Source organism: Populus alba, chromosome 7 (genome assembly GCF_005239225.2).
Source record: "Populus alba chromosome 7, ASM523922v2, whole genome shotgun sequence".
Classification (NCBI taxonomy): Eukaryota; Viridiplantae; Streptophyta; class Magnoliopsida; order Malpighiales; family Salicaceae; genus Populus; species Populus alba.
The window spans coordinates 23356-49551 of NC_133290.1; the positions used below are offsets into that span (position 1 = coordinate 23356).

At 35.3% G+C, this 26196-nt stretch overlaps 3 protein-coding genes and 1 long non-coding RNA gene across 8 annotated transcripts; 3 read left to right on the top strand and 1 right to left on the bottom strand.

The window, feature by feature from the left end:
* Nucleotides 1-5776: 5776 nt before the first annotated feature.
* Nucleotides 5777-7356, top strand: LOC118052942 (uncharacterized). The gene is made up of 2 exons (XR_004688280.2): nt 5777-6318; nt 6403-7356. It is a non-coding gene; the product is annotated as an uncharacterized lncRNA (long non-coding RNA).
* Nucleotides 7357-7770: 414 nt separating this feature from the next.
* On the bottom strand, nt 7771-10702 carry LOC118052933 (putative zinc finger protein CONSTANS-LIKE 11). The gene is made up of 5 exons (XM_035064035.2): nt 9734-10702; nt 9339-9569; nt 8803-9158; nt 8508-8696; nt 7771-8399 (listed from the first exon to the last, which is right to left on the bottom strand). Exons 1-4 carry the CDS (start codon nt 10322-10324, stop codon nt 8570-8572), a joined length of 1305 nt encoding a protein of 434 aa, XP_034919926.1. The 5' UTR covers nt 10325-10702; the 3' UTR covers nt 7771-8399; nt 8508-8569.
* A 5570-nt stretch (nt 10703-16272) lies between these two features.
* LOC118052899 (uncharacterized) lies at nt 16273-22755 on the top strand. 5 transcript variants are annotated; one of them, XM_035063993.2, is made up of 14 exons: nt 16273-16687; nt 17086-17194; nt 17333-17463; nt 17544-17582; nt 17673-17765; nt 17856-17972; nt 18351-18446; nt 19369-19482; nt 19931-19984; nt 20458-20505; nt 20794-20944; nt 21120-21285; nt 21872-21941; nt 22302-22755. In XM_035063993.2, the coding sequence occupies exons 2-14, from the start codon at nt 17113-17115 to the stop codon at nt 22551-22553; spliced, it is 1413 nt and encodes a 470-aa protein (XP_034919884.1). In that variant the 5' UTR covers nt 16273-16687; nt 17086-17112; the 3' UTR covers nt 22554-22755. The 5 variants fall into 5 exon arrangements, with proteins under 5 accessions (XP_034919884.1, XP_034919901.1, XP_034919893.1 ...); XM_035064010.2 differs by having other exon boundaries at nt 17086-17167; XM_035064002.2 differs by having other exon boundaries at nt 16273-16462.
* Nucleotides 22756-24353: 1598 nt separating this feature from the next.
* On the top strand, nt 24354-26130 carry LOC118052803 (cyclin-U1-1). The gene is made up of 2 exons (XM_035063874.2): nt 24354-25128; nt 25764-26130. The coding sequence occupies exons 1-2, from the start codon at nt 24710-24712 to the stop codon at nt 26035-26037; spliced, it is 693 nt and encodes a 230-aa protein (XP_034919765.1). The 5' UTR covers nt 24354-24709; the 3' UTR covers nt 26038-26130.
* Nucleotides 26131-26196: the final 66 nt, after the last annotated feature.

Sequence of the window (26196 nt, forward strand, 5' to 3'; positions counted from 1 at the left end):
CCTCTTGAGCATGTATGCTTCTTCTACTTGTTATACGGCAGACTTTCTTCCGCAAACGGCGAAACGCTTTGACTCGGTGAGTTTCGCGGCATTCCAACTTCGATGCCCCGGTTGCCGAAATTCAGTTGCGTTTGAATTTCGGGTGATCCCTCTTGAGCATGTATGCGTCTTCTACTTATTCTACATCAGACTTTCTTCCGTAAACGGCGAAACTCTTTGACTCGGTGAGTTTCGCGGCATTCCGACATCGATGCCATGGTTGCCGAAATTCAGTTGCCTTTGAATTTCGAGGGATCCCTCCTAAGCATGTAGGCTTCTGCTACTTGTTCTAAATCAGACTTTCTTCCGCAAACAGCGAAACGCTTTGACTCGCTGAGTTTCGCGGCATTTCGACTTCGATGCCCCGGTTGCCGAAATTCAGTTGCCTTTGAATTTCGGCTGATCCCTCTTGAGCATGTATTCTTTTTCTACTTGCTCTACATTAGACTTTCTTCGGCAAACGGCGAAACGCTTTGACTCGGTGAGTTTCGCGGCATTCTGACTTCGATGCCCCAGTTGCCGAAATTCAGTTGCCTTTGAATTTCCGGTGATCCCTCTTGAGCATGTATGCTTCTGCTACTTGTTCTACATCAGACTTTCTTCCGCAAATGGCGAAACGCTTTGACTCGATGAGTTTCGCGGCATTCCAACTTCGATGCCCCGGTTCCCGAAATTCAGTTGCCTTTGAATTTTGGGTGATCCCTCTTGAGCATGGATGCTTCTTCTACTTGTTCTACATCAGACTTTCTTCCGCAAACTGCGAAACACTTTGACTCGGTGAGTTTCGCGGCATTCTGACTTGCATGCCCCGGTTGCCGAAATTCAGTTGCCTTTGAATTTCAGGTGATCCCTCTTGAGCATGTATGCTTCTTCTACTTGTTATACGGCAGACTTTCTTCCGCAAACGGCGAAACGCTTTGACTCGGTGAGTTTCGCGGCATTCCAACTTCGATGCCCCGGTTGCCGAAATTCAGTTGCCTTTGAATTTCGGGTGATCCCTCTTGAGCATGTATGCTTTCTTCTACTTGTTCTACATCAGACTTTCTTCCGCAAACGGCGAAACACTTTGACTCGGTGAGTTTCGCGGCATTCCGACTTCGATGCCCCGGGTGCCGAAATTCAGTTGCCTTTGAATTTCGGGTGATCCCTCTTGAGCATGTATGCTTCTTCTACTTTTTCTACATCAGACTTTCTTCCACAAACGTCGAAACGCTTTGACTCGGTAAGTTTCGCGGCATTCTGACTTGGATGCCCCGGTTTCCGAAATTCAGTTGCCTTTGAATTTCGGGTGATCCCTCTTGAGCATGTATGCTTCTGCTACTTGTTCTACATCAGACTTTCTTCCGCAATCGGCGAAACCATTTGACTCGTTGAGTTTCGCTGCATTCCGACTTCGATGCCCCGGTTGCCGAAATTCAGTTGCCTTTGAATTTCAGCTGATCCCTCTTGAGCATGTATTCTTCTTCTACTTGTTCTACATCAGACTTTCTTCCGCAAACGGCGAAACGCTTTGACTCGGTGAGTTTCGCGGCATTCCGACTTCGATGCCTCGGTTGCCGAAATTGAGTTGACTTTTAATTTCGGGTGATCTCTCTTGAGCATGTACTCTTCTGCTACTTGTTCTACATCAGACTTTCTTCCGCAAACGGCGAAACGCTTTGACTCGGTGAGTTTTGCGGCATTCCAACTTCGATGGCCCGGTTGCGGAAATTCAGTTGCCTTAGAAATTCGGGTGATCCCTCTTGAGCATGTATGCTTCTTCTACTTGTTCTACATCAGACTTTCTTCTGCAAACGGCGAAACGCTTTGACTCGATGAGTTTCGCGGCATTCTGAATTCGATGCCCCGGTTTTCGAAATTCAGTTGCCTTTGAATTTCGGGTGACCCCTCTTGAGCATGTACGCTTCTGCTACTTGTTCTACATCAGACTTTCTTCCGCAAACTGCGAAACGCTTTGACTGGGTGAGTTTCGCGGCTTTCCGACTTCGAACCCCGGTTGCTGAAATTCAGTTGCCTTTGAATTTCGGGTGATCCCTCTTGAGCATGTATGCTTCTGCTACTCGTTCTACTTTAGACTTGCTTCCGCAAACGGCGAAACGCTTTGACTCGGTGAGTTTCGCGGCATTCCGACTTCGATGCCCCGGTTGCCGAAATTCAGTTGCCTTTGAATTTCAGTTGATCCCTCTTGAGCATGTATTCTTCTTCTACTTGTTCTACAGCAGACTTTCTTCCGCAAACGGCGAAACGCTTTGACTCGCTGAGTTTCGCGGCATTCCGACTTCGATGCCCCGGTTGCCGAAATTCAGTTGCCTTTGAATTTCGGTTGATCCCTCTTGAGCATGTACGCTTCTGCTACTTGTTGTACATTAGACTTTCTTCCGCAAACGGCGAAACGTTTGACTCGATGAGTTTCGCGGCATTCTGACTTTTATGCCCCGGTTGCCGAAATTCAGTTTCCTTTGAATTTCGGGGCATCCATCTTGAGCATGTATGCTTCTGCTACTTGTTCTACATCAGACTTTCTTCCACAAACGGCGAAACGCTTTGACTCGGTGAGTTTCGCGGCATTCCGACTTCGATGCCCCGGTTGCCGAAATTCAGTTGCCTTTGAATTTCGAGTGATCCCTCTTGAGCATGTATGCTTCTTCTACTTGTTCTACATCAGACTTTCTTCCGCAAACGGCGAAACGCTTTGACTCGGTGAGTTTCGCGGTATTCCGAGTTCGATGCCCCGGTTGCCGAAATTCAGTTGCCTTTGATTTTCGGATGATCCCTTTTGAGCTTGTATGCTTCTGCTACTTTTTCTACATCAGACTTTCTTCCGCAAACGGCGAAACGCTTTGACTCGGTGAGTTTCGCGGCTTTCCGACTTCGATGCCCCGATTGCCGAAATTCAGTTGCCTTTGAATTTCGGGTGATCCCTCTTGAGCATGTATGCTTCTGCTACTTGTTCTACATCAGACTTTCTTCCGCAAACGGCGAAACCCTTTTCTTGAACACATAACAACCCTATGTGGATGCACTTCAAAATTTCATTTTGTGCCCATCATCCGTTCCTATTCCCTTAACAAACTTTGGTGCACATCCATAACATAAACCTTAATATATTGCTGTGACATAACCACATCAAATATGATTAGTAAAGCAAGTTGATGCAAAATTTCATATAGGATCAAGGCCAAAGTATTACCATCATTACTGGTTGAATCTTTTGTTTCGGTTGATGTTGAGTTGGTTTTGATCAGATGAGGAGGAGGAGGAGGAGGAGGAGGTGGCAGTGATAACAATGAAAATAATGAATGTATATCATCGCTAATATAGCAGCTGAGAGAATATACCCGACAACCTACACTGTCACTCGAAAGCATTGTGATATACCTGATAATTCTTTGAAGACAGCGCAAGCTTCAACTAATGATCTCCTTGCTAATTGATGTACTTAGAGTTCTAGCAACGTTGACATTTTCAAACTAGACTATGTTTAGTGTTAGACCATGTTTTTCAATAAAAAAAAAAAATTTTTAGTGGTGAATAACAATATGTACTTGCTGAGGCCTGTAATATCTACGTGCTTCCTTGATATGATACCATCTTGGCATCTTCTGGAAAAAAACAACAAAATGCAGGAACCGTCGAGGAATCTAGCTTCTAGGATCGACGACATGTCTTTTTCTTTCTTAATAAAAAATACAGGTTGGACATGCGGGCTCAGCTCCCCTGTTAATGATGGGCTAGACATTGGGCCTCGTTTTTGCTGGCTTTTTCTTCTTCTTCGGTTTTTTTTTATTTACACTTCAAAAAAAAAAATTATCATATTTATTTATTCTTTAGTTTTGACATGATTTTAATAAAAAAAAATTACTTGATCTAATAATAGCAGCAGCGTAGTATTAAATTTTTAATGAAAATTCAATTGCAATGGATTTTTTATTTATTAAAATTTTAAATTGATTTTCAACATAATTTTATTATATTTACTATTTTTTTTAGCTTTCAATCACATAAATATAAATATACTATTTTAATGTGTTTTAGTTAAATTACTTTAACAATCAATATATATTTTTAAAAAACATAAACAATTATTCTAGTTAAAAACATTATGGTTGCTAAAATAAATAGAAGATATATCAATAGAAGATAATTTCAACTTTAATTACAATGTAAAAATATTTTTCCAAGATCTATACTTTTTTATGTTTAAAATAATTTAAATCCCCATCAGGATAACGTAGACATGAAAACTAATGCTCACCTACTATAAGAGATACATAGGGAGTGAAAAATATATGTTTAGGTATTAATCCACATCAATGAGAGGTCACCCTCTCCTTCATCCCCTTTCAACTCTCCTTTTACGCAAGCAGATTAATTCTTTTTTTTAGGTGATTAGGAATTTTGTTAAATAAGTTTAAATAATTCAAGTGAGTAATTACCAGCCACAAAACGTGTGATGGGTTGGGTTTATTTAAGATTAATGGACGTGGAAAAAACACAAGCATACAACAAGAACAGCATCTAGCAAGTAGGACTCCATGGAAGACCAGAGAAAGCTTGATGTGAAAACCTTGAAAAAGTTCCCATCTTGGAGAACATGACACATGTTAACTTTCTATTTTCTTGCTTTAAGGTCGGTTAGATAACATATTTGGATTTGTTGTTAGTCATTATAAAAATAAAAAATATTTTTGTTTTATTTGATTATTTTTTCAAGATAGGAAAAACGAGGATAGTAAATATAAAAAGATATGTTTTTTTATTTTTTTTAAATTAAAAAATTATTTTTTTTTATTAACATGGATGTCTGAGTCAACTTGATATACATCGACTAATTCTATAAACTCTAAAATTAATGACCATGTAAACTTCTAGTGACCCTAAAAAGATTCAAACTCTTGATTTTTAACCAAACATGTTAATGTTTTATATATATATATATATATATATATATATAAAACAATAACAAAAAAATCTTTGATTGTGCCAAAAATAAGTAGTTTTCCATTTTCTCCATTTCTTTGATTTTGGAGTTTGGATGGCGTCAATAAGAACTTGAAGCTTTCACGTTTCAACCAGTCAATTGGACAAATACATGAACCCTTAAACAAAATGGTAGACATGGACATCCGATCCAGTTACAGCTCTCCACGTACACCAGCAGTGATTTATGGTCTGAAAATAAATGGTACCATACGAAAAGAGGAAGGTTTAAGGGGGTTGATTTGGTCCCTCCATTCTCAATTTTGTATCACTTAAGTCTCTTTACTTTTATGTGTCTTAATGTTGTCCTACTTACTCTTTGTTTTGTTTTAGTTTCATCTCGCATTAAATCATACCATTTTGTATTGATTTAAATCGTTGTTTTAGCCATGGTTGTGGCATAGCATATGCTACGAGTTTACATAATAATCATATATTTATATTGTATGAAATATATTTGAAACTCAAATATCAGAATGAATATTGTAATTTAACATAATAATCATAAAATGGATGTTGCGAGTTTACATGATAATCATGTGATTTTGTCGTATGAAATGTAGTCATACCATACAGGTCGGGTTCAAGATAAATTTGAAACTCAAATACCAGATTAGATGTTTCGAGTTTATGTCATGGTTGCTTTTAATGGTGTGATTTAACGTTGTCATTGATAGAAGGACCAAATAACTACAAACAAGGAGCTGAAGATTGACACATCAAGATAAGTAAAAGTAAGGGACCAAACTGAGATAAAACTTAGTAGAAGGACCAAATGCCCCGTCGACCCAAGAGAAAAACTAGACAAATCAATTTGAGCCCTCTGTACATGCAAGGAACTTGCATGTATGATGGTAGGTTCCCACCTCCAAGGAGGCTTTAATTCCTGGCCATGCAAAACCCTTCTTTAGTAACAAAAAATGGACCTGCTAACCACTCAACAACAGAGATCATGGTTCATAAATTGCCTTCAAGCATCTCATAAAGCTTGTAACTTACTTAATCTTGTATAGTACTCTTTTCAGTTTTAATCATTTCTAGTGGAGTCACAATTGTCTCTAGTTTTTAATCACAAAAATAGACCCTTTGGTGCATTGAATCGAACCCACCTCAAGTTTCTTTTCTCAGACTATTTTTCTCAACCACAAGTTTCTGAGCAAGGCGTAAAGCTGACAGAAACTTCTGATGGGAAGGATAGGACATTGAGAAAGGGAAAAATGGTGACTATTTTGTCGAGTAGTGGCATTCATGTCATATGCTAAAATTCTAGGACACAATTTCCCCTCCATGGAAATGAAGGTGAGCATTATTACTATATAAATGGCCCTCTTCCATCTTTCTTTTTGTCCATTCCATTTTGAGAGAGATTCTGAAAATGTGTAGGGGTATTCATCAGGAGAGAAATAACCAAGGCGGTTCTTGTGGCGAAGAGGTGGTTTCATCCAAGGCAACCTCAAGATTGGTTTGCTGTGAGCTGTGTGGATCAAGGGCATCATTATATTGTCAAGCAGATGATGCACTTTTATGTCAAAAATGTGACAAATGGGTGCATGGAGCAAATTTCCTAGCTCGAAGGCATGTTAGATGCATGCTATGCAACACATGCCAAAATCTTACACAAAGATATCTCATAGGGGCTTCAACTGAGGTGTTGCTTCCAACTATTGTGAGTTGGAGAGAAAGAAGGCAGTGCGATTCTAATCTTGAAAAGAAGAGCTCTGGATCACTTAAAATGCCCTTTTTGTTTCTTTGATTCTGCTTCTCTTTTTCACCTTTTCTGTCCCTTTTTTCTTCCCTTTTTTTTTTAGTTTTCTGGTGCTGTTCAAGGATTTTTTTTTTCTTGAGATTTATTGATGGAGAGAACACAAAACTGTCACTTGAAGGGTTTTGGGTGCATATGAGAATTGTTGCAAGTGGGTGATTAAATTGATCAGTCAATATTTCTGTTATATGCACCACCATATATATCAAGAAAATACAGAGACCATAGCAGCTGCTTGGATTCCTGGAAAAAGAAGAGAGGAGGAAAAACACAGACAGAAAAATGGGTGATGAAATAGAGGATACCCTGGAATCATTGTCTCCATGAAATCCTCTGAAAGAGATCAAATTAAATCAGAAAATGTATTTTTTTTTCTCTGGAAATTTTCTAATTTTATCACCTCTTTTTTGTCCAAAGTAATGTTTTTCTGGTGTGTGTACTTGTCTTTTTGGTTATAAATAGTGTGTAATCATTTAGATCAAAAGGTAAGGGAAAATCTCCCATGTAGCAAACTGTGTAAAAAGATTGACCTTTCAGAATAATAAAGATGAAGCTATGAAGATGGTGATATGCAAGTGATTTGCCTAATTACCTGCGAAGTTTTCATTACAGTAGTAATCTATTTTTCCTCAGCTTTTTTAAACAGGAAAACATCAACCGGGATTTTATAATTATTTGTGGTAATGAAGATGCTGAAACACCTTCCATTTTTGTTGGTTTGGAGAGGAATCGTCTCGACCATTGATTCACGCAAGAGAAGCAGACATGACAACAAAGAATGAACTGTTTACAATGATTCAAGTGGCATTTTCCTTGATAATTCCAAGTTGCAAAATGCATTAAGTAGAAGCAACATATTCTACCGGATGTTAATAGCAGCACTATCGACAAGAAATGGCATTACATCACAAAGGATAGATGATGAGTGGTAGCTATATCATCACAGAGAGCACCATCTTATGTTGTCCAGGCAGGGGTCCAAGAGACAATATAATGTTGTAGCTGCTAGGTAGTGTCTAAGAAAGGTCCACATTGCAGCCCGTAAACCATGAAAACTTGTCATCCCAAAGAAGATGGATACGATTTATCAAGGACTTCATACTTCATACACCAGGCTTGCTTTATTCATCTTTGCTTTCATATCATTTTAGTCATGGCTTGAGTCTAACAATGGTAAGAACCATACCATTGCAGGTACTTTCTTGTAGAGTTCTGGATATGAACAAATAAGATAGCAAGGTGTTTTAAGCTAGGGGCTGCAAATGTGCAGCAAATTAGATACACGAGCAACAAGAGAAGTAGAAATTGACATTTATTATTCTGATAAATTGAGGTTCAGGTTTTATTTGAACCTGACAACTATATATAATTGGATCAAAATTTATTACATTGAATAGAGAAACTAGGAGATAATATGCATCTACAATGGCCAAAATTGACTGCCAATAAGGGTGTTGCCCTACGGCAAGATGGTGGAGGTGGTGGGAAAAGGCTAAAGGAGGATCTCCGGTAGAAGAATATTTGAGAAAAATGATGGTTGAAGCAATTCACTTGCTGCCAAGAAATGTGATCTGCTTGTCCAACTCAAACAATCCAGGGGTTTACTAGTGCTAAAGATCTGCCATTGCATTCAAAAAATAAATCAGCTTGATTGGAAACCAGAAGGAAAACAGATAGCATACATGAAAATTATGCATGAACATTAAGCAAGTGGAGAGTTAATTACCTTGTTATTTACTTTTCAGTATTCTCTTGTAAGGAAAGGGATAAAAGATTCGGCAATCTGTTTCAGAAGTTGCTTGACAGAAGAGGATCATAATCATATGCTTCCCCAGCTTTAACAAATCTACCTTTTACTCGTTTTCGAGTATCAGCCCTGGCTTTACGAGAGGCATATCTGATTTGCTTGCTGAAACTGCAAAAACATCACAATTGAGTGAAATCTCTTAGAGTTGAAAGTAGGCAGATTTTTTTATAGTAAACACCACAAAAATTTGAGAAGCAGGAGTTGAAGCACATACGTTCGCGTCTTCTTCTTTTCATTGTATCTCATCTTAGCCTTGTCTCTTGCCTGTGGCGAGCTAGCATCCAAATGCGACTCCCATGGTGATTCACCAGTCAGAAATAGTGGTGATAATCCGCAATCTTGATAATCAGCTGCACTACTTTCACCAATTATGTTGGATAGCGGAAGAGACATGCTTGAATGAACTTGTCCAGAAACAGCAGGGAATCCTAGATTGAGGTTTCTGCTGCAACTGGGATTCGTAAATATGCTGCAGTTAGCATTACCACTTATGGTCTGCATTGCGCTAGCTGGCCCAGAAACACAAGATGATTGGAAAGCAACACATTCCAGCTGTCCCGATGATGACACCTAAAAAAGCACACACAAAGGTAGCAGTCAGCAACGATGGTTTGGTTTCAAAACAAGTAGTCGCATGATGCTGCAAATTAACAATATCTGACTACCTCAGATTAGTCATGCGATATGGAAAGAATAACTAACAGACATGTAATTGAAGATAGCTGTAGAAGAAAATTATAGAGAAAAAACCTCTATAGCATTCTCGATAGGGCCATTAAACCCGGTAACTGATGATAAGTTTTTCTCCATTAACATGCACTCTTTTCCTACATCCCCAAACTGATATTTGCTTTGACTTTCTGAACAACTAAATATTTCGTCACTGTTTTCAAAGTCCAATGTTATATCGTCCAAGTTGAGACCTTCACAGAGATCTTCACCATCCGGAAGTCCAATATCCTTAAAGATGGAGCAACCCTGCTGCAGAATTGAAAAGATCTGTATTAGATTTCACTAGCTTTTCCTTAGAATTAAGCAGCTTACAAAACCTAGTGAAAAGGGCTAGTATAATAGTAAAAACAGCCATAATAAAACCATCTATGTTGCAGTTCCAATCAGCGAAAACTGTCGGTATGAAACGTTACCTTCGGCAGATTTGTCACTTCTGGAAACATAGGCACCTGATCTCTACAACAAGGAATGTAATTTGGATTCGACATGATGATGCTCGGAGGCCCCCTCCAAGGCTCAAGCTTGGAACAAGATTCTAGTTCATTCAACTTTCCAGTAAACAAGCCGAATGACCCCTCATTGTCCCTTTGTTCCAAGCAACTACTAATGCAATTCTCATTTATTGGCCCAGAATTGAGTGAATCCCATCCTGAATCAAAGCCTCCGGAAGAAGATCCCTCAAGAACCGGCGACCAAATCTTCGAAAACTCAGCCATGGAATAACACCCTGTATAACAATTCAGCGCCCGAAGCTGATGCCCCGAGCTTGAACATCCATTTGCACTGCAATCACATCCTTGACAAATAGACAACTTTTCATCTAAGCAACGCGCCACTGCAGGCAGTGAACTGCACTTATCACATAGCAGCGAACGCCGATGCCTCCGCGACAGAAAGTTAGCCGAATGCACGCATCCATCACAGTGCACGCACAGCTTTGCGGAGTCTGGTTTACAATAAACTACTGCCTTTTCCACTCCACAAAAATCACATACAGGTTCCATGCTCCCTTCCCTCTTCTCCTGCAAACTAATTACCTAACACTAAAACTCGTGGCTGGAATTCGGCTTTTTTTGTTTCAACCCTGAAACCAGAGATGACAGGTTCCCTATTCTTTCACCATTTCTCAAAACAACAAGCAAGAACATCCAAAACAAACAAAATAATCGGTCGCCAAGTTCCAAATGAACAGTCATTAAGACTAATCTAATGTCATTATCAGAAACTAAATTAACATTATTATAATCATGCAGCAACAACAACAATGAATATGGTGTGAAAGAAGGGCACTCACCAATAAAAAAACTGCAGAATTTCCGCCACTAGCTTAATTAAATCAATCCATTAACGAAGAAAAAAAAGGTGATTAATGATGAACAAAAAAAACTAATAGAGAAGAGAAGATGATCAAAGAAGAACACTAGCTAACCACATTGTTACTTGCTTTGTGACATGTTATGAGACAAGACAGCAGTTAGGTATGCCTGTTATTTTATTCACGTTTTGCCTAGGATTAGTGGGTGTTCGACACGTGTCAGCACGTGGGCTTGGAGAGATGATTCTATGCTGACATGTACACGATTAATTAGGAGAGGGATAATTTTGGTATGGTCAGGCTTGTTAAGCGGGGTCCAGGATTGGAATGGCAAGATATTGTAAATAAGCGTGAGAATGGGGGTGGGTTTGGTAACAAAATGGGTCACCAAGTGATTGACAAGTCAGCCCGCGAGATATTGGCGAGTTGTTTTGGGGTTGGGATAGACGACTACGTAAATCTATATCTCGGGATCATTGGTGCACCCTGGACAGGTGGCGTTACGGGTGATGAGCTTTTGATGTTGTGATTTGAGAATTCTGGTGCCGTGGAAATTGTGTCTTCCTCTCTCGGCTTTTTGGCCGGGTTCCAAATTTCAGGCTTGGTTATTAAACTGGATTCTCGATTTGATCGAGTTTTAATTCATTTATTTTTTATTAATTCTTCACTCACTCAATCTAATTAAAAATAAATAAGAAAAATTTATTCTTATTATAATTTACTTGTTTCTACAGTATTTTAAAAAATTATTATTTATATTTTTAGTGAGTTTCAAATAAACTAAATAATAGGATAATTTAGCATGTAAATTGCTACACCACAGTAAGGTGTAGGATGTAAATTGTAACTTTTAAAAATATAAAATTTAAATTTAAAAACAACTAAAATATAAAATGATCATGGTAATTATTATTTTTTTTTTAATAAAAACAATTGATATAATGATCTGTGATTCAGTGATTCAATTACCTAGATTTTTTTTTGAATTTTTCATAAAATCAGATTTGACAGCTTGCTATAAAGTTTTCTCTTTCTTATAATTCTTCAAATAATAAATAAATAAAGGGATCAGGAAAATCTGGTTTGGATGATACCTTGCATTTTTTATCATAACCGTGATGGGAAAAAAATCAAATACAAAAATTCAAATTCATGTAAAGTCATTTAATATAATTCTAAAAAATAATTCATTTAATTGATATCATTAACTGAAATGATATTCCTTTAAATTTTATATTAATCCTTTTATGGCCAACAATTTTTATAGAACAATATTACACACTCGTCTTATGCCCCTTCATGGCTTTTGCTCTCATCCCTGCTAGTTATGCAGTGTGCTTTGCAACATTGGTTCGAAGATTAAAGGACAAGCTTTCAAGTGTTGTGGTGGTGAGTTCTTGATTTTCTTGATTTATTAAATTTCTTTTTCTTTACAATATGGTCTTAAAGTTGGGATTGGAAATTAATGTATACTAATTTAATTTGTGCAATCCTTTTACTTGTCTGAAATATAAAAATTGATGCATGAGTAACATTCAACAACCCAGCCCAAAAATGATATAACATTTTTCTTTTGAATAATATGGATGATTTGAACCTGATTTTATTAATTTATTTATTTTTAACATAAAGGAAGAATCCAATTAGGTCAGGTGGACGATAGGTAACCCATATCACCATTTCTAGACCTGTTTCAATTAAAAACATGGGGAGCACCAGGGTTAGGTCTAGATGGAGGGAATTTCAAATGATCAGCTTCTAAGACTTGAAACGAGTCTAAAGAGCCTAGATGCGGAGGACCTGGGTTTGATCCAAATAGAGAGTATTTTAAAGGATGAGCTTCCGAAACTCGAAGTGAGTAAAAAGAGGCTAGATGAGGAGGACTAGGGTTTGGTCCAGATGGAGGATATTTCAAAATATCAGCTTTTAAAACTCGAAGCGAGTCTAAAGAGGTTACATGAGGAGGACCTGGGTTAGGTCCAGATGGAGGGTATTTCAACGGGTGAGCTTTTGAAACTCGAAACAATTCTAAAGAAGCTACATGAGGAGGACCTGGGTTAGGTCCAGATGGAGGGTATTTTAAGGGATTAGCTTCTGAGACTCGAAGCGAGTCTAAAGAGACTAGATGAGGAGGACCAAGCTTTGGTCCAGATGGAGGGTATTTCAAAATGTCAACTTTTAAAACTCGAAGCGAGTCTAAAGAGGCTACATGAGGAGGACCTGGGTTTGGTCCAGATGGAGGGTATTTCAACGGATGAGCTTTTGAAAATCGAAGCGATTCTAAAGAAGCTACATGAGGAGGACCTGGGTTAGGTCCAGATGGAGGGTATTTTAAGGGGTTAGCTTCTGAGACTCGAAGTGAGTCTAAAGAGACTAGATGAGGAGGACCAGGGTTAGGTCCAGATGGAGGGTATTTTAAAATGTCAGCTTTTAAAACTCTAAGTGAGTCTAAAGAGACTACATGAGGAGGACCTGGATTAGGTCCAGATGGAGCGTATTTCAAAGGCTTAGTTTCTGAGGCATGAAGCAAGTTTAAAGAAACTAAATGATGAGGGGTCCTGGTTTTGGACTCTTTCGCTTCAAGAGCACTCGAGAAGATTAGGATGGTGAGAAAGATCGCCAAATGTTTGAGCATTTTCTCTTATGAAATTAAAAGGCATTCCTCGAAAGGATATTTGAATGTGTATTTATAGGCATAATGTGCAATGAGTGAGAATTTTTACAAATATTGCATGGGATAAATAGGATACCATATTAGGTATATGTGTAAAATCTTATCTTATATATTTGGTAGGTTTTTTAACAGATATCTTGGTAGATTTCTTGCCTTTGTTTCCACATATTGACGGAGGAGATGTATCATCCTATAATTGTCCTTGTCATGGTAATTAAGATATATATGTAGCATTTAAATTGCAAATAAATAACATTCCAAGTTATCATCCATTCCCTAAAAATGAAAACACGGTGTCTTATTTTCGAAAAACAATTGTCCAGCAATTTTTTTCAGATAAAAATCTTTAAACATCATGTATAAATAATTTCATGTTTGTTAGTAAACTCATAGATTTTAGTTTGAGAATTGATAATTCTTTATTTATTTTGTATGAACATTAACTTTATGATTCTTTAAAGAACTCATTCGCATTACAAATTCCATTACAAAAAATATAAATATGAAAACTATATTATGTTATTCATGTTACAATGTTTCTGTGTCAGAGTTAGCTTGTGCGTGCCTCGATTATTTTCACGAGCCTTGAAGTTAACGACCATGTAAGTCTCCAGTGGTCCTAAGATTTATGAGACTCAAACTGATAATCTCTAGAAAGCAAATTTAGAGTCAAATCAGTTGAGTTATACCTTTCAGAATTTACTGCAATGTTTTTTTGGATTGATAAGATCAGAATTCAAGGAATTATAGTAATTGAGGGGGGAAAACTATATCTAAAAGTAGTTATAAGACGAATTACACATGATAAATTGAGATTCCTCTTTACAATTAAAAAAGGGTGTTGACAAAACAATAAGAAAAATAATTTAAGCCAGCCCTAGCCTGTCATAAACTATATTATAAGAACAACTAATCCTATAGTATAAAATACAAAATATGTATTAACTCAATTTTCATTTTTAATAGTGACTAGTATTTACCAAAAAAAAAAAGGCACCCAAGAAAATAAAATTAAAATAGAATAACTCATGAAAATTTTTAGGAACCATTTGGTATCCAAATCATTTTTTTTTTAAAATCGAAAACGAAAAATAAAACACTCAAGTGATACCAAACAGTCCTTAGCATAACAAAATAGTAGAACGTGGCGGGAAGCGGGTAAAAAGATCCATAGATTTTGGTGTACTTTTGTGGGTTCTTTTCACGTAAAGCAACGTAACTTGTGACGAAAGTTGTTTCGCTACAGAAAAATGTTTTTGCTTTGCGCAGCAAGATGAGTTGAGCGCGGCGGGATTGGCTCCCATGTTTTGCGAACACAGCCAAACATGGCGTAGTGATTATAAAGTGTTTTTTAAGTGAAGTTTCCTAAACTCTTACAATACACAACGAGAATAATCCTCCATGACACGGATTAAAATCTCAAGTCTTATGGTGGAGCTTCTTCTTTTGTACATACGGTTAGATAATCTAAATTCTTAGATGCTAATGTTTTTAATCATTTGTTTAATACCCAAATTAAAAGTTAATCTTCAAATAATTCTTGATTTACATGTTTTAGAAAAATTCAAAACCCTTTAAAACATGTATTTATTTAATGGAAATATAAAAAGTTAAAATTAAGTTCAAAGATCATCAAGCTTTTAAAAATAATAGAAAATACACAAAATGAAATTTAAGCTTAAACATGTATATGCTTTGAGCTCGGGCTTAGGCATGAGCATGAGTTTGAGTTTATTATAAAATAAATTTTCGGGCTATAATTTTTTTTTCCAACCTAATCTAGACTTGGATTTGAGTTTATAATTTCTTGGTCTATGAAGAATTAATTCTTTTTAATTTATTGTTTTGTCTAGTCCAACTAATCAAATTAATTTTCTTCTAAAAGAGTTTTTTCTGAGCCTTAACATTTTGGTTCTCTTGTATAACCTAATCTTATATAATGAATGATTATAACTAAACATATAAAGCTCATGTCTAATATTAATATAATAGATTTTGGACGACTCTTAAACATGGTGATGATGAAATAATAGCATGCTTTGTTTTCCCTCAAAATTAGAGGATTGATGAATACCATGTACCAATAACTTAAAGATTTAAGAAAAAATTAAAATATTCACTTATCGATATATGTATCGACATGTCCAAACAAATCCTTAATGTTAACTTGGCCCAGGGAATGAATCATAATTATCATACTCAATCTAGAAATTGTCGCAGAAAAAAAATATAACTATTAAGTCATCAAGTTAATTTAGATTAATTATTTTTATTGAAACAACAATATTTATTATTTTTTAACAAGTTACTGACCAAAATTAGATTTGAACTAGGTTTTGTTGGAATCAACTAAATTTCTAAAAATCTAATCGAGTCAATCAAATTTAATCGGATGAATATTATATTTAATTCAATTAAAAACTCAACTTGGATTAAATTTCATATCCTAAATTTCTCAAATCAACCAATTAAGTCGACTAAGATTAAGTATGCGTTTGATAGTGTAATGCAAATATTTTTTGAAAGTGTTTTTTTAATAAAAATACATTAAAATTATATATATATTTTTATAATTATTATTATATATATATATATGTCTAAAATAATTTTAAAAACATTAATTTTAAAATAAAAAATAATTTTAAAATCACTTTAAAAAAATGAAAGTTAGTATCAAACTATATCTAAATAAAGATCTCCATCAACCACAAATAATTTTTTTTTTAAATAATAGTTTTGATCATGGAACAGTCCATTGGTTGGTATTTTTGTAAAAAAATATTTTTTTTATTTTTTAAATTATTTTGATACACTAATATAAAAAATAAAAAATTATTATTTTAATATATTTATAAATAAATAAATAACAATTTAAAAATCATTACTGCCACAAATTAAAACGTTCTCGTTATTTCAGTTCTTTATAATGACCCAAAGCGTTCTTTATAATGACCCAAAGCCGTACAAGCTCTCTCCCGACAAATATAACAATAAATTCTCTCCTAGAAGAAAACATTTTTATTTTGTACACTCAAAAATCCCTCCAAACAAACAAAACAAAATAAATACATTTCTTCCCATCTCGTCGATCTCCATAATCACAAAGATCAAATCCAACATCAATCTGATTAACAATAATCACTATCTTCCTCTGTAAGTCGATCTCTCGATCTCCATTTCTTCCTTCTCTAATTCAGTTTAGATCCAAGTCTTCACCTTATTCTTAAGCTTCTCAGTTAATCTTTCCCTCTAATCACATTTTTAATCAATTAATCATCTCCCTCTTCCTCTCCCTCTCCCTCTCTGTCTCTCTGTGAAATTCTTGCGATCCAAAATTTTCACATTAATCTTACCGTTACTGTTAATCACTCAATCCAGGTTAGTAAATTTTCTTTTTCTTTTCTATTTTAATTTTAGATCCGATTTCTGACTCTAATTTTAACTTAAGCTTCAATCACTGACAACGTCTGCTTCAGTAAATTAACTTCTTAACTAATTAATTAATTAATCTTGTTTTCTCTATGAAATTCTGCAATGTTGATTTCTTAACCTGCATTTATTTATTATTTCAGTTTCTATATATAATTTCACTTTTTTCTCTTATTTTTATACTTATTTGTATTGATATTTATTAAAAATTTAATTAAGATCCAATTTCACTTAATTCTAAGCATTAGATTTTGATGACTAAGTAACTGCATTATTGAATTAATTAATTTTTGTTTGCTTGTATGTTAGTAGATGAAATCTGTTGTGTGTGTGTGTGTGTATTGCAGGGTTGTAAAGTATCAGCAATTAAATCTATGTTTGGAGGACAAGTGGTACCGCCTAGCAATAGTCCGCACTTAAGGAAGTCTGGTAGCCGACCTGTCGTCTTTGATCTTGGTAGAAATAATATTAATAAAAGATTATTATTGGAATGCTCTTTTAGATATTAATGCTGAGTTTAATGTGTGCTTTTTTTAGAAAAAAAAAAAAAAGAAGATTTTTGATTCAATAATTGTATTATGCAATACTTGCTAGATGGTGAACAGGGAAACACTGAAATGGAAGGTTTGTTACATTCGACAGAGACAAATGATTTGAAAATTCCTAGCTTACCGATTAGTACTGCAGCTATAATGCCGTCTCCGATATTATTATGGAGATTTAAGGTTTTTGTTCTTACTTATTTGGCCTTTTTGTTATATTGAGGTGTTTGAAAATGCTAAATGAGGTTAATTGTTTTGGATAGGTACTGTTGTTTTTTCTCTGGGGTTTTTTTTGCTGCAAGGTGAGACTTATATTCTTCTATTTGTTTATGAGTGGTGTTTATTACCTATGATTACAAGTTCATGTTTTGGTGTATGTTTGAATTTTGTAGATTGGATGGGATTCTGTTATGAGAATGAGTGTGAATTTGCGGGACCTTTTTCTTTACGAAGCTTTTTTGTATTACAATCCTCTTCTTCTTGTGGTCAGTTACCTTTGTTTTTATTGACATTAGAATATATTAATCTCGTTATTTCTACAGTGAGGAAATTTTTGTATGGTTTTTGTTTTGCAGACTATGATGGTGTGGCTTTGGGGAGTTAATTTGTGGGTTTTTGCACAGTCTACCATCAGCTATGCCAAGATTTTTGATCTGGACCAAAATCATCTTACCCACAGAGAAATATGGAAGGTTTGTATTTTAAAACTGATGCATTAGATCTGTCATAGCTTAGTGTTCCCCTTGTTGTGTTTTTTTTATTTCCTTTTGGTATTGCTAGTCTTTTACATCTTAGGTTGGAACATATGTAGCCTGTTGTGATTAGTGATTTAGGTTCCAGTTACCTATTGGATATATGTTAAGCAAGCACTACATGATCAAAGTGCCTTTTGTGCCACATAATGTGATATTTGAGCAGCAAAATGTCCCGTTTAGAGGATGAGATAATTTTGTTTCCTTGTAGTTTGTCTTCCCCTTTTCTTTTCTCTTATCCAGAACTTGTTTTCTAGTCCATGTTTATTGCTTTCATGTGCACCTTTTGAGGTTAATTTGCCATTTTGTTCATTGCAGGTTGCCACATGGATGACCATCATTGTCCCAATTAGCATGACAGCATATCTTTACCTATATTCTCACGGAGAAGTATCATTGGCTGCATCACAACCAGTGTAATAGATGATCTTATATTTTGCTGACAATTTCTTTCGTTCACTTAGTGATTTATTATGGGTTCTTTTTTCATTTCCTTACTTCTTGCAATGATTTGTTTATGCTTCAAGAGGATTTCTGTTTTCTCCTACATGAATACTTAAGTGCACAAGTTTAGAATTTCAAATAGATGATGATATTCATTATTGAGAAAAAATATGAGATTCGTTTAATAGATTTATTAAGGTGATTATCGGTTTCCCGATGTCTATTTCATCTGTGTTGACCTTATTACTTTTAAGCTTGTCACTAAGTTGGAGAAGTTGCTATAGGAATTAGGAAGTACGAGTGTCATAAACAATTGAAAGTTTGTCAGTTTAGAAGATCTATATCAGTGTGGTCCTCTGGTAGTGGTCTCTCCTACTCCTGCATGTCATCACATGCCGAACTAATCCATGAGTCACTTATGTATAGAGAAAGAGATGAGTGTTTTAGCATGTTCTATTGTATTGCGAAACACAGTGAAGATTATATATCTGAACTTGTAAAATAGTTACTGCGCTGAAACAACAAACTACAAGAATTCACTTATGCATAGAGAAAGAGATGAGTTTGCTGAATTATAATGCCAAACATGTTGGTTTTTGAAGATTATATACAGGAACTAGGAAAATAGTTACTGGGCTGCAAAATTTGAACCTCAATTGAAAATTGTAAAGTAAAGCATACAGTATAATTTGGTACAAAAAAATAATGTTTGGATGACAAGAAAAATGATACTCTTGAATATAATATTCTGAATATCATGATTATATGACTGAAAAGCAAAGTCATTCCATCCTATACTGCCTTTTCAGAATTAAATCTTCATCTTTTTTTTTTTATCACCACTGGTATTTATAATGGAAATACAATCAACTAACATTCTCTATTATCACAGGTCTTCTTGTACTGTGCTGTTGCCTTGATTTTGATATTCCCCTTCGATATTTTTTACTTGTCATCCCGCTACTACTTGCTAAGGACTCTTTGGCGGATAGTTTTCCCTTTACAGGCAAGTTAAAAAAAAAATTTGGGGCTTGTCTCATTAATTCTTGTTGCGGTTAATTCATGCCAATTATCAACCTTTTGATCTGTTGAGTGGACTTCTAATATAAAAATCTAGACTTAAAAAGCTCCGTGACTAAGTATCAAATAATTTGGTTGCTTATACCTCATTGACAAAATCTAAGTGTTGTCTGATTTTTTTAATTTAATTGGTCTGAAATCAATGGATGCTTGTTAATAGTTTGTAGCAACTACTTCATTATACCAGAATTCCATTAGACTTGTAATTCCTACCCATCATAACCTCTCTTGGAGGAACCTATAGCGAGCACTATTGGACAATTGACTCATTGGTCTGGGAGAGAAATGTACTGTGTAATTGCAGCTGCAGTTCAAATTGTCTTTATTTAATTTTTTATATTTACACCCATTTTTTGTTTCCGCTGTTGTTACAGGCTATTACATTTTCTGACTTCTTCTTAGCTGATATTTTGACCTCCATGTCAAAGGTATGCTTTGTTTTCTCTTATTGTCGATGTGGCCTTCTGTGGTCAATTCCCAGATAAGAGAGTTTAGGACTTTATTTGAAAATGGTTGATGATTGCAGTTTTTAAAAGCCTTCTATTTAATGTGGGTTTATCTGCTATGTGCAAGGATTCCATATTGCTGGAGAATAAGCTTTGAACCAGCTCATAAAGTGTGTAATTGGATTGCACTATTGTATCTGTGTTGGGCACATTATACTTGATGAATTCAATTTTTTTCCTTTCCGGAATAAAAAACGTGGTGATCATCAATGCATCATCCACTTTGTTAGGCTTGCACTTTCCTTTGTCATATTATTCCAAAGAAATATTGAAGAGAATATGATATAGTTGTAACCAATATTTGTATTCAGAGTGACAGATGAGGAAATGGTTTCTTGATGCTTGTTGAATTCCTATACTTTCTTGATATTCTTGTAAATACCAACTTTGTGCAGGTGTTCTCAGATCTGGAGCGCTCAGTTTGTCGTATGGTCCATCGCCAGGTTAGTTTATTTTTCCTTTTGCTAGTCTTGTTTGCTACCAGATTCAATTTAAAATGATGTCTTCACGGTTTTATGGAACCTTTTTTTTTTTTAATCTTACAGGACTTTGTGCATTTCTCTTAGCTCACATTTCAAGCTAATAATTTGAACTGCCTAGCCTAACCAGCAAATTTAACTTGCAGCAGTTTCTATCCTCTCAGTGTTATTATGAATGACACTTGCTGTATGAATCTGGTTTGCTACAAATGATGGTTCTATGAGGCTTATTGCAAGATATTTTGTGTGCAGGTTGCCACCATAGCATGGTTTGAAGCTGACTCTGTTTGCGGCAGCCACTCCATTGGGATCCCTATAATTCTAGTTTTGCCTTACATTTTCCGATTATTTCAGTGTCTTCGACAATACAAGGATACTAAGGAGAAAACAGCTCTTTTTAATGGTGAATTTACTTTGAAATTTCCTTTCATTACCCTCCAATCTATGTGCTAGTTTATTATTTGGTATTCAGGCTAACAATTCTATATGGTATTATTTTTTCCTTCTTCTTTTGGACTTCATACAAGGCATGTTGTTTGGTGCAATACTGTATTAACTTTATTTACTTGCTGTTTCAGCTTTAAAATATTCAACCGCAGTACCAGTGATTTTTCTTTCAGCCCTTAAATACCATGTCCTCCCAGATAGTTGGACAAACTTCTATAGGCCACTGTGGCTTCTCTCAGGTGTCTTAAACTCATTATATTCATTCTACTGGGATGTGACCAGGGATTGGGACTTGAGGTATGATGATTGCTATTGTACTGTTTCTCAATTACAATCTGAAAAGTTACTTGCGAGTGATCTTCAAATTAGATTACTCGAAAATGTCATTACCATTAGTCTCACTTATTGAGAATCAACTCACCTTGACATTCCGAAACATCCCAGAGATCCAGTTTCTTTTTTGTGTTTTGAATTGTATTAATGGTTGGCTTCCTTGTATTCCCGGTGATTTTACTGGCTTTGCTTTGCATTCAAAACAGCATGTAGAAACTTTGAACTATGACACACCCTTTTCTACAGCTTGCCTTTTGTACTATTACTAATAAAAGAACAGGATTTCATGAACCCTTGACTTTGAAATTGGAGTTATAACTGTAGTTTCAGAGGATAATTGAAGGACAGTTATTTAACTTCTGGATTATTTTTTATTCTCTAATTTTTTACAAATTTTTTTACTGTACTAATGATGTTAATTCGTTTGTTTGTTTGGCATCATTTTGTAAATATGATCTGCTACTGAAACCATGTTTATTTCTAAGCTTTTTTACCTCATCAAAAATATTGACTTGTAGGCCTAATACTGAGTTTCCTTTTCTTTTGCCAGCTGCTTCACCCGAATTTTCAAATTTAACAAACCGAGTCTCTGTTCACACCTATTACATGGACGAAAATGGGTAAGAATTCTACAGCACTCCTATTCACAGCAGTCAGTTTAGGATTATGGTTGTCTTGCCGGGTTTAGTTAAACCGTCTCTGATACTTTTGGCCTGTTTGTTCAACACATAGATCCAGTTATTTATAGGCAACAAGACAACCAATTTGCCCATTGACATCTCAGATTAACTGATTGACCATTTGTTTTCACCATAGTCTTCCTATTATCTTTCATTCTGTAAATAAAGCTCTGGCTGCCAGGCCAAATTAGTCTGGGCTGACCCACTGATGGAGCGCTCCACCCTTTTTTTCCAAGTAGAATGGTGGCTGACCTAGCTGTTCTTGTTCTGTTATCTTACTGTGTAAATTTGGAGTTGCAGGTTTATTTTTGGGTGATAGGAAGCAATTTCATTCTGCGTTTGGCATGGACTTACAAGCTGTCTGCCCATCTTCGGCACAATTACCTTACAGTGTTCACAATCACTGCATTAGAGATGATTCGCCGATTCCAATGGGTTTTCTTCCGTGTCGAAAACGAATGGACTAAAATGAGTTCCAAGTCAAATCTTCAGCTTTCAGAGATCTCATCTGAGGAAGACAAATTACTTGCACCCAGCAACCATAATGTGTAGATAACAAATGCCTGCTTCTTGCAAGCAGCATGATCTACAGTTTTAAACGGCAACCTCGTTTTTTGCTGGAAAAAGGTTTTTATCCATTCCACTCTTAGTCGTAGTCTATATATGATCGTTCAAATTTTTTGTTCAAAAAAGGAATAGGTTATTCAAAGATACACAATTTAGAAGTATATATCATTCATCAATTACTTTGTCATTATAGCGCTAAGCTTTTCTATTTGATGGTGTTGATAGAAAAATGAGGCAACTCTTTCCAGTTCTCGGTTTCAAATCGGAAACCCTTCTGGTACAACATGGATTCTGCTGTGTATAGCCAGCTTTTCCTCGTACAACCAATGTTGTCGTCTATGAATTTCTGCTGAGTTCTCGTAGGATAGAGTCATTGGGTTACTGAGCACTAACAGTGTTCTGAAGATTGCTTATTTGCCTTGGAAGGATCAGAATTACCTGTCAGTTCCCAAATGATATTTGCTCCTCGATTTCAGGAAGGGGACTCAAAATACTTCATAAGGTTGTGTTTTGTGAGCAGATGAGCTTAAATTGGACAGAATGGGACTAAAATTGATGTCCTGTTTTATCATTGATGCTTGTGCCAAAAGATAGTATAGGTGAATTGTTTTATCCTTGGTTGTTAAACTTTAAAAATCATATAACTTAGAAACTAATCTAATTTGGGTTTTTAATTTAACTAAATAAGATATTGATCTAGGTTAAATCTGGTTGATGTGATTTTTAATAACATGATTGACCCTGTTCAAACTATGTCATGTTTTAATAAAAACATAAAAATAATTGACTCAGTGATTTGGTGATTGGTGTCAAAAGTATTTTTTCGGGTTAGTTCCTGGAGTAGATATGACTAGCTAATTAACCTGCATCACTAAAAGAATTAGGGTATACTAAAAGAAACCTGCATCACTAAAAGAATTAGGGGCATAGGGTTTTTTTCAGGAACTTTTCAGGTTGGTTCCTGGATTAGAACTGACTAGCTAATTAACGTACAACATTAAAAGAATTAGGGTGTACTAAAGGTATTTTTTCACATATATTATTTATATGAACAATAAAGTATCTTAATATATTTTCTTAATTATTTGATATTGTTATTAAACATGGTATAAAATTAACTCGATTAAGGAGTCGTGTATCCTAGTTCAATCCGGAAAAATTTTTTTTTTTTTTTTTGAGATTTTAATATCTCAAATAAAAAAACAATTTATGTGAATTTAGGTTATATATTTAGTAAATAATGAAGTTCAAAAAATTATTTTAAAATATTTTTTATCCACATTAAAAAGATATTATCTTATTTTTTTAAATTAAAGTATTTAAATAAAAAGAATTTTTTTATTTTAAATTGAAAAAACACAATTTTTTTTTGAATATAAAAATATATATATTAATAGGTTTTTTATTTTACATTAAAATATTTAATTTAAAAATATCAAAATAATATCCATAATAATAACATAGAATAGATTGTTTATAAAAACTCGAGGTTTTTTATTATTAGAAAGTCTAGATAAATTTATAAAATAATTTTATTATAATTTTTATTTTTTATTTTTTATTTTTAGTTTTTTAAAATAAAAAAGAAAATTTCATTTAAAACATTGTGAAGGCTTAGACAAATAAAAAATATATCGATAGAAAAAATAATGTTTATGAAAAAAAAATTCAAAAAAGATATTTTTTCATGCTTAATTACAATGACAATTTTTTTTTTTTCCGGAATCTGAAATTTTTGTTGAGTTTTTTTTTATAAAGAATCGTCCGCTTCGTAGCCCGAGATTCTGGTAAGCCATCATTGCAGGTAGACAAAGGGGATTTGCTCGTGACAGTCTAACTTACTTGTGCTTTCTGTTTAAAGGCCAGGCAAGGTGAGCCACTTGTTTCATGAATCGTTATTGTCCATGTAAGGTCCATCTTCGTTCCCTGTCATCCACCTCGGGACCCCTTTACCCTACCACCCAATCCACACCAGCTACATCCCCACATCCCACCATTCATTCCTCAGATACCTCCATCTCTTCTACTTCACCAAATCCCATCACCTCGCACTGGACGTGTCGTCAACGTCCACGTGTCGACAACCCCCCAACTCACAGACTAGATAAACCCCCCAAAAATGCTCCAACAACTCTCTTCAAATGTTGGGCTCTGGCGACCTCACCAGCAACCTCAGCCGGCAGTCAGAGCCGAGCCCGTCTGAGTCAATAACACCAAGAGTCCTAACCATATTATCTCATGTGATAGAGAAGCTGGTGGCTAGAAATGACAAGCTTGTGGATGACATGGATAAAAAGCTAGATGGGGTGAGCTCTGGTTTGGCTAGGGTTGGGAAGAGCTTGAATGTGTTCCACGGTGTGAGGGCTCCTAACATAAGCATAGTAAAGTACTTGGAGAGACTTTACAAGTACACAAGCTGTAGCCCGTCGTGTTTTGTGGTCGGATATGTTTATATAGACAGGCTGACACATAAGCATCCCGACTCTCTTGTGATTTCACTGAATGTACATAGGCTGCTTGTTACAAGTGTCATGGTTGCTTCTAAGATGCTCGATGATGTGTGAGTATTCTCTCTTTCAATGAACTAAATCTCTCTATGTTCTTGTGTGTTTGTTCTCTAAGCATGATTCCTTGTTATATCCACTTCTTCTTTTTTCTTCTTGAAATAAAGGCCTGCTCGATAGATTTGATACTAACTTCTTTTAATTTCTAAATTCCATCTTACTATTTTCGAGATTCAAATTAAGAATTCGTTTTTAATCCAAATTTTTGTTAGAATGATTAAGAGTCTATTTTCATGATCAAACAATCAAGTATTTGAATATTATCTTATAACTTAACAACTTAAGTATTTAGGTTGAAAAGTTTATCGTTGAAGGCTTTGATTTTCTTTCCTTTTCTTTTGTTTTTTAAAGAAAAGGAAAAACTTTTGAATAATGTTGACTACAAATGATATTAGCTGAATTGATAATAATTCTCTTAAATGCTCAGTTTTTCGTTTTTTTTTTTTTTATAAAAAATTGCTTATATAAATAGAGTTGGAAGAATCCGATCATTTCTACACCTATATTGGCACTTCCACCACTAGATTTATTACATTTACTAAATGCTGTGACAAAATTCAATATTTGAAAATGATGAGTGCCTTTGATAAGTCATGTAATCATGTCTGTTGTGTAAGCTGCAATATTACAGGCACTATAACAACGCATTCTATGCACGGGTTGGAGGAGTGAGCAATGCAGAATTGAACAGGCTTGAAATGGAATTCCTTTTCCTCTTGGATTTTGGGGTTATGGTCAGTTCTCGAGTCTTTGAGAGCTATTGCTCGCACTTGGAGAGAGAGATGATGATAAATGGTGCGTCACAGAGAATTGAAAGGGCCATCGTCTCCAATGCTGTTGATGATGTTACAGAGTTATCAGTTGAAGATACTCAAAGTTCTTCACCCCCTCAAGGAATGGTCTGACCTGAGTTGCTATGTCTACATTTTCTTTTCCTTGGCTTAGTAATTCTTGTAACGTTGGGCACTTTATCATGAACTACGTTCTTGTTTCTTCAATTTCTGGTTCTTGACATGCTTGAAGCTCAAACAGCTGGTTCGGCCCTTGGTTCTGAGGTCAAAGAT